The sequence below is a fragment of the Micromesistius poutassou genome (assembly GCF_964030765.1).
Source record: "Micromesistius poutassou genome assembly, chromosome: 22".
NCBI classification, from domain to species: Eukaryota; Metazoa; Chordata; class Actinopteri; order Gadiformes; family Gadidae; genus Micromesistius; species Micromesistius poutassou.
The window spans coordinates 13620817-13628316 of NC_140292.1; the positions used below are offsets into that span (position 1 = coordinate 13620817).

The window sequence follows — 7500 nt, forward strand, 5'->3', positions numbered from 1 at the left end:
CCTTTAGCATAACCTCCTACTGGACTTCAAATTGGCATTTAAAGTGATAAAAACGAATCAAATCAAATCAAGCAGAGGTCGAAACTGGAAGGGCTCGGCACTTAAGGCCGTTGTTGCACTTAAGGCCGAGTTGGTTGGCTCCTCCTCCGCCTGACGTCCTTTTCTCCCGTCGGTTTCCGCGGCCTGGATGGCAGGGGCTGCGTGGGGCCGACCACGCCTCCCGCGTGAAGGACTCTGAATCTGTTTGTTTCCACGCGGTTCTCAGCTCTATAAGGGTCAATAAAAATATGATAACAAAAACTAGATGCACTGTGAAAACCCTTATATCCTCTAACATCCTCAACCTTGAATCAAAACAACAACCTGCGGGGCTGTTGGTTGTCATGTCAACACACGGACATGAACACCCACCCAGTCGCACTCAAAGGGCTCCTTTCTACTCGTCCTTTTTCATTCTTTTCAACTTTCTTGTTCCATCACTTGAGTCGCTCCAGAGGTCAGGGGTCGTCCGAGGGTCACGGCCTCAGGGCAGACCCTGGAGTGGCGCTCCGAGGTGTTTTGCCGAAACCGAAAACGACGAACTGACCACCGTCGCCTATCAGCAGCAAACAGCAGGGGGCAGTGTGATGACTGTGACAGTGCAGTGGTTCTTGTGTTTGTACTGTCACCGTCTGTATCCGTGGATACGTCCAGTGTGTGAACCCGCCCATCTCCAGACACAAGACGGTCTGATCCGTTTTTTAGCTGAGATAAGTTTCTTAAACAGTCACATTACTTGGCAGAATTCAGATTCTTTTCTTTCTTTAACAACAGTTCATACTACATAACAGCATCATACCAAAAATATCCCAACTAGCAAAAATAAAATGTGTTCCCTTGCTGGCTTTGTATTCTCAGGATTCTAAACAGTGCGACCATCGGCTAAATACATTCTGCAGAGCATTCTAACAGCTAAAGTAAACCAGATCCTATCAAACGCTACAGTCTGCTAACGCGCTAATACCGCAGTACCCAGATCACGGCCCCAGTGCCAGGCCGGCGCTACATCTCCTGGCCGTTCCCACCGGTAGTGACTGAGGTCTCTGCGGTCAGACGGGCTCTGACCCTAAGACTTTAAAGACGGGGGGGGGGGGGGCTGTGGGCGGAGCTCCTTATCCGTCCAGCAGCTCGTCCTCAGAGAAGCTGATGTGCAGGCACGTGTCGTCCGCCGGCGACAAAGAGAAGGGATTGCCGCCGCCGCCGCCGCCGCGCGTCGCAACGGGATACGACCCGTGCTCCGACCGCGACCCCGGCGACGAGGTCGACGAGGAGGAGGAAGAGGAGGGGACGTCGTCGTCGAAGGGGCTGTCGCGGCCGCTGGACGCCGTCAGGAAGGTCACGCGGTCCTCAAACGGGTCCTCCTCGTTGTTGTTGTTGTTCTCCTGGTCGTCGTCGGCGTCGCGCAGGGCGGGCGAGCGCGGCGCCGAGCGCGTCTCGGAGCGCACGCCCGAGTCCTCGCTGGCGGAGCACGACACGTTCTCGCCGCCGCCGCCGCCGCCGCCGCTGACGTCGTTGTTGTTGTTGTTGGAGAGGAGGTCGCCGCGGGTGACCTCGCCGTCGCTGAGGGTGTGGAAGTGTGCGGAGGAGAGGGGGGAGGGGTCGGCGTCCGTGATGCTGCTGCTGCTGCCGCTGACGACGATGACCTCGCTGGGGGAGGTGGTCGCCGCGGCGACCTCCGTCCCCGGCGACAGCATCCTGCTGGCCCGCTTGCGGGGGAAGGCGGGCGGGGGGGGGTCCAGCTTGGGGATGGGGTGCTTGAACCTGCAGGGCGGGAGAGAGGAGGGGCAGAGGACTGCTTAGAGGACGGTTTGACGACAGACGTCAACGTTCTCCTCGTGACGTGAAGAGCGAGCTGAGTCACTTTGGCGCCCCCTTGCACAACTTGGCCCTCAGGATTTTTGCCGCCCCATTCATTCTCCCTTTAGGACTTAGTCCGTTTTTAAACACTGGGAAATGTACGACTCGATTGTGTGCGAACCAGCACATCAGACCATCGTTGTTTTACAGAATGAACCTCTAAACCGATGCATTATATCAACTTTGGTGATATAGCTCTAGTGAACTACAGTACTAACATAGCTGGCAGCTAGTATTTTCTTGCCTCACTCTCACCTAAAGTGACCATTTTCTCAAGGATGCCTCCAGTTTGTGGGCAGACATTGGGAACTCAACCCAGAACCTTTCGGTTAAAGAGTCCAACCCCCTAACCACGATATTGTCGTGGCTTGTGCAAGAGCAGCACGACTTGTTATGAACCCGCTGACATGTTTCAGGGGGCGAGTGTGTGAGCGTGGTGGGGTTCAGAGAGCAGTCAGACAGCTTCTCACAAGAAATGAAAACACTGTCTTGCAGAGGGATTTAAACACTGTAATCCTCAACTGACATTTCTCATTTCTAAAGCGATAATGGTGTGATGTATATGCTCTCTCTCTCTCTCTCTCCCTCCCTCGCTCCCTCTCTGAGTAATGCGTGTTGTTATGTGTGCACGTAGCTACACACTGCAGAGATTGAGAGAGCGAGTGAGAGAGTGAGAGACAGAGTGAGAGAGTGAGATAGAGAGAGAGAAAGAAATGAGGAACTACAGCATCATCCCTCTACCTTGGAGGTATAATGACCCCCCCCCCCCACACACACACACACACACACACTATACACACACACTATAAATAGCTATACCGCAGCCTCCTTCATTGTACATACCATTGCCATAGTGTAGACGCCCACACACACACACACACACACACACAAACACACACAAACACACACACACACACACACACACACACACACTGATAGACAGACAGACAAAAGCAACACACATTTAGACCCAAATGCACACAGCCATACACAAACAGACAAAAACCACACACACCACCTCCATCACCCCTAGTCATCTAACAGGTGGTTGCTGGTTGAATGTGGTTTGCGGTGGAGGCTGATCCAGTGATTATCTTGAGAGCTTCATCATATTAGTACAATGTACCAGCAGGAGTCCCTCCTCACAGGCAGCAGCTGTACTGCGTATTCCACTGCTTCCCTGACGGATATACATGAGTTTTGATGACCCACACGCTACCTTAGTTTGTGTGTGAGTGTGTGTGTGTGTGTGTGTGTGTGTGTGTGTGTGTTTGTGTGGGTAGCTAGCTTTAAAAGTCACATCCTAATGTCGAGTAGCTCAGGAGGTAGAGCAGGTCGGCTGGTAACCGGAAGGTTGCTAGTTCAATCCCCGGCTCCTCCTCCTAGCGGAGTGTGGAGGTGTCCCTGAGCGAGACGCCCTCACCCTGACTGCTCCTGACCAGCCGGCTGTCGCCCGGCGTGGTCGACTCCGCTGTCGGTGTGTGCGTGAATGAATGGTTGTAAATTGCTTTGGATAAAAGCGTCGGACCACAGGTAGGAACCTAACCCGGGCCACGCCCCCCCCCCCCCCCCCCCCCCCCGATATCCACCGTGTCGGTGCTGCTTGGTGGAGGAGCATCTCATGGCAACAGCACTCAAACCCCAGCCCAGCTCTGACTGATTCATTGTTTTGACAGGAGGGTGACCCACTCCTCCGTCTGATTTCCATACGCTTGACTCAGCACCACAGTATCGACCCCCCCTCCCCCTCCTCCTCCTCCTCCTCCTCCTCCTCCCCCTCCCCCTCCTCCCCCTCTCCCTCCTCCCCCTCCCCCTCCTCCCCCTCCCCTCCAGCCCATTGCTTTCATGTCCGCTGTTTGATCCTCCCGCTTCATGGGCCCTTTGTGTCCGCAGTGTCTTTGGGAGAGCAGGAGTCAACCCGTTCATGCGCTGATTCCTCTCTTTTATTTCCACTTTGTGATCCATCTCACTCCCTCCCATATCCACATCCTTTTGTTCTCCTCAGCCCACTGTCTGCTCGGCTCCTCTGCAGCCAAGTGAATGTAATCCTGTCCTTGCTGTTATTATTGTTATTAGTGGCAGTATAGTTACAGTAGAGGCAGTTGTCATAGTAATGAGATGAGACACTGCTGAACATTACCATCAGTAGTAATAGTGATGGGATCATTTAGTGATATTAGGTTAGTCTGATAATAGAGATAAGCAGACTAATAAGAGTTGAGTTGCTGAGTATACTTCATACTATTGTGTATCTCCATGACGGCGCCCATTGCACTCCTAACCAGTCCTGGAAGCAATATTTGTTTTCATAGGATAAGTCTGGTTATGGTTATGGTTAGGGTTAGGGTTAGCCCTAACCCTAACCCTAACCCTAACCTCCCGCAAACAGCTAGGACTAATCAAAACATGATCTAAAGGAGAGCCATTCTAACCAATCAGAGGCGAGAATCCCAGACTTATCCCAGACTTATCCTACGAAAAAAAAGAATCACTTCCTGGAAGGAGGGGTCACTCTTTCTGAGGATTTCCTTGGTCTCTGGGGGCGGGGCTTAAGAGGGGTGACATCAAATCTAGCCTGTAAATCCATTTGAGACTGGAACTATGATGAATGGTGACACAAATCAAATTGACTTGACTGGAGTAGTATTAGCATAGCAGCAGCAATAGTAGCGGAGTTATATTTGTAACTAGCCAACTGTATGGTCATCAGAAGGACGGTCATGCAGTTAGCCCCGGTGTGGTTGTTTCCAAGATATTACAGGTTTTAGACCCATGTTTCGTACAAATGGGTTGGAAATGTGCCGACCATTTGTACGTTTCCACAAGAACATTTGACTGATCTCTGGGCACAGCAGCTGTGTGGAAACTATTGCACTGCACACAGACGACTACAGGCCATTATCTACACTGCTAAAGGGTGCTAAAGTTCCTGCCATCGTTAAAACCCCTAAAACTTTTATTTTGAAGGAATAAACCAACCAACACAATAGTTTTTGTCTCTAACTCGTGCCTCATTGCCAAAATGACTTCTACAAAGGGGGCATTCGTTTGTACGTGTTGTTGCGTAACAAACACTGATTCACAAAGAGGTCTGTGATTGAAAGGGTTTGAAGAACATGTGCTACGGGTGAGTGGGATGGAGACCTGGACGTTTGAAGGCTGTGCGTACTTAAATGACTCAAGACCGTGGTAATGTGGTTACACTTCTGCCAATCCATTATCGCCACAGAACAAAACAACACATGAAAGGCCTTTACAGACACAACCAAAAACCTACACACAAGACCTAAAGTCACACACACACACACACACACACACAACATGGTTCTTCTGTGACGTAAATGTGAGGGAGCAGACAGGAGGAGAGCAGGAGAGGAGAGAAGGAGAGGAGGAGAGGAGGAGAGGAGGAGAGACAACAAGGCGGATAAGAGGAGAAGCGGGGAGGTGGAGAGGAGAGAAGAAGAGGAGAATAGGAGAGAAGGAGGGGCAACGAACGAGGAGAGGAGACGAGACGAGACGGAGAAGAGGAGAAGAGTGGACGTGACGAGGCAGACGAGAGGCGGAGAGGAGAAGAGGAGTGGACAGTTGTGGGTTGGTGAGGAGAAGCCGGCTGACGGCGCAGATTTATAAAGTGCTTCAGCTTTAGCAGGAAGGAGCACACTGAGAGAGAGAGAGTAAGTGAGTGAGTGAGTGAGTGAGTGAGTGAGTGAGTGAGTGAGTGAGTGAGTGAGTGAGTGAGAGAGAGAGAGAGTGCGAGTGACTGTCTGACTGTCTAACTGAGTCAGAGGAATGGGGGATGAGGGGAGACTCCAGGATGTCCCCCCGTCTCACTCCTTACACAACAGAGAAGTGTGTGCAGTGAGAAGCCTCTCTGGGCGGTTCAGTCTCACACTGGAGTGAGTGAATAATTCAGTGGCAGAGGATGCTGTGCTATCAGAGTGGCGAAAAGAGGGTTTGCCCAGACACAGTGTGGCTCATGTTAAACGGTCATCACATGAGGGTCCGGTGAAGTGCTGAACGCGACGCTGGCTACTCAGAACACAGCGCGCCAACAGACACGAGTTCAGTGCCAGGTCAGTGCTTTTAAAGCTGCACTATGAAGGTTTTCCTTCTAGCAGCCTCTAGTGGCTTGAGTTATAGCTACAGTTATTGCTGTATGATTTTGAGATAAAAGTGGAGCAGAATAAACAATTTAGAGAGAATTTCGCCTTGGATCGGTTGAGTCGTGGCGGGGCCCGTATGCGTTTGCATTTAGAAGTTGTTTCAATTCCGTTGATTACCGAGAACCAGACTTATTACTGTTATTTGATTGGCGGTAAGCTTCCAGATGTCAGAGTCAACGAGGGTCAACCTTGAAATTGTTGAACACAAAGTTGAAAATCCGACCTGTCCGATACGCCAAAGGTAACGCTCAGCACGAGGCTGGGCTTCAAAGTGCAACCTCATACGAGTAGATTGGTAATGCCCATGCTGAAATCATATCCTGTATTTACAACTTAAAGTGAGGGACTTAAAAAATAAAAAAACATAAAATAACCATGTCATATCTCAGAGGGATGTATCCATTACACACCTACCAAGTATGGCTATTAAATCGCTACTCAATATCCATTTGTGTCAAATGTAGTACAGATGGACAAAAAATCTGTGTTTCAAGCTAGGCAAGAATCAGACTGAAGATGACTAGCTGCATCAACCAACTGCAAAACCCAGTGCCAACACCATCTGTTTATCTGAGAACCGGTTTCAGAAAGGCCTACGACACTCATAATCAGATCAGGCTTTCTACGGAGCAGCCAACAGGAATACACACCAGCAGAGGTGTTTCAGTAGGAGACGAAAGGGAAGGTCAACCTTGAGTCAGACTCACTGAGAACGGCACATCACCACAAAATAATGAGGTTCTTATTGACTGAACAAGTGCTTGTGTTGTGATGTTTGTCATATGTGCACCAAATACTAATGCTGACCCACCAGACCACGGGATTTGCACTCAATTTGTTCCCTCTAATCACAGGTTGTACCAACTACTGACAACAACATATTTAGATTAAATGTCAATTTGGCAATTAAAGTCTGGGTGTTGGGAATTGTGGCTCATTATGTTGGTCTCAGTCGACCCCAGGCGCTGAGTATCGAGCAGTACCGGACCCTGGCTTAAAACACACTCAACACACACACACACACACACACACACACACACAATACACAAACATGTACATACAGGGAACACAACCAAGTAACTGACTTTTCTATAGCTACATGTCTAAACCATACTGTCACTGCGCTTTATATTAAGTGTTAGTAGTTGTACTCTGTGTTAGTAAGTCTGGTTTAGTTCTCTTTAGTAACTTGTGTTAGTAGCTGTACTTTGATACGTGTTAGTAGCTGTCCCTTCATACATGTTAGTAACTTTACTTTCATACGTGTTAGTAGCTGTCCCTTCATACGTGTTAGTATCTGTACTTTGATACGTGTTAGTATCTGTACTTTGATACGTGTTAGTATCTGTACTTTGATATGTGTTGGTAACTGTACTTTGATACGTGTTAGTAGTTGTACTTTGATACGTGTTAGTAGTTGTACTTTGATACGTGTTAGTAT

General features: G+C 49.6%; 1 protein-coding gene across 1 annotated transcript in view; it reads right to left on the bottom strand.

Moving 5' to 3' along the window:
• Positions 1-7500, bottom strand: part of LOC311367909 (uncharacterized protein) — a 41074-nt gene that overhangs the window by 508 nt on the left and 33066 nt on the right. The window contains 1 exon segment of the mRNA XM_084486775.1: positions 1-1800. This exon segment is cut by the window's left edge and continues 508 nt beyond it. Within this exon segment, the coding sequence (XP_084342901.1) occupies positions 1152-1800 (649 nt within the window). The 3' untranslated portion in view covers positions 1-1151.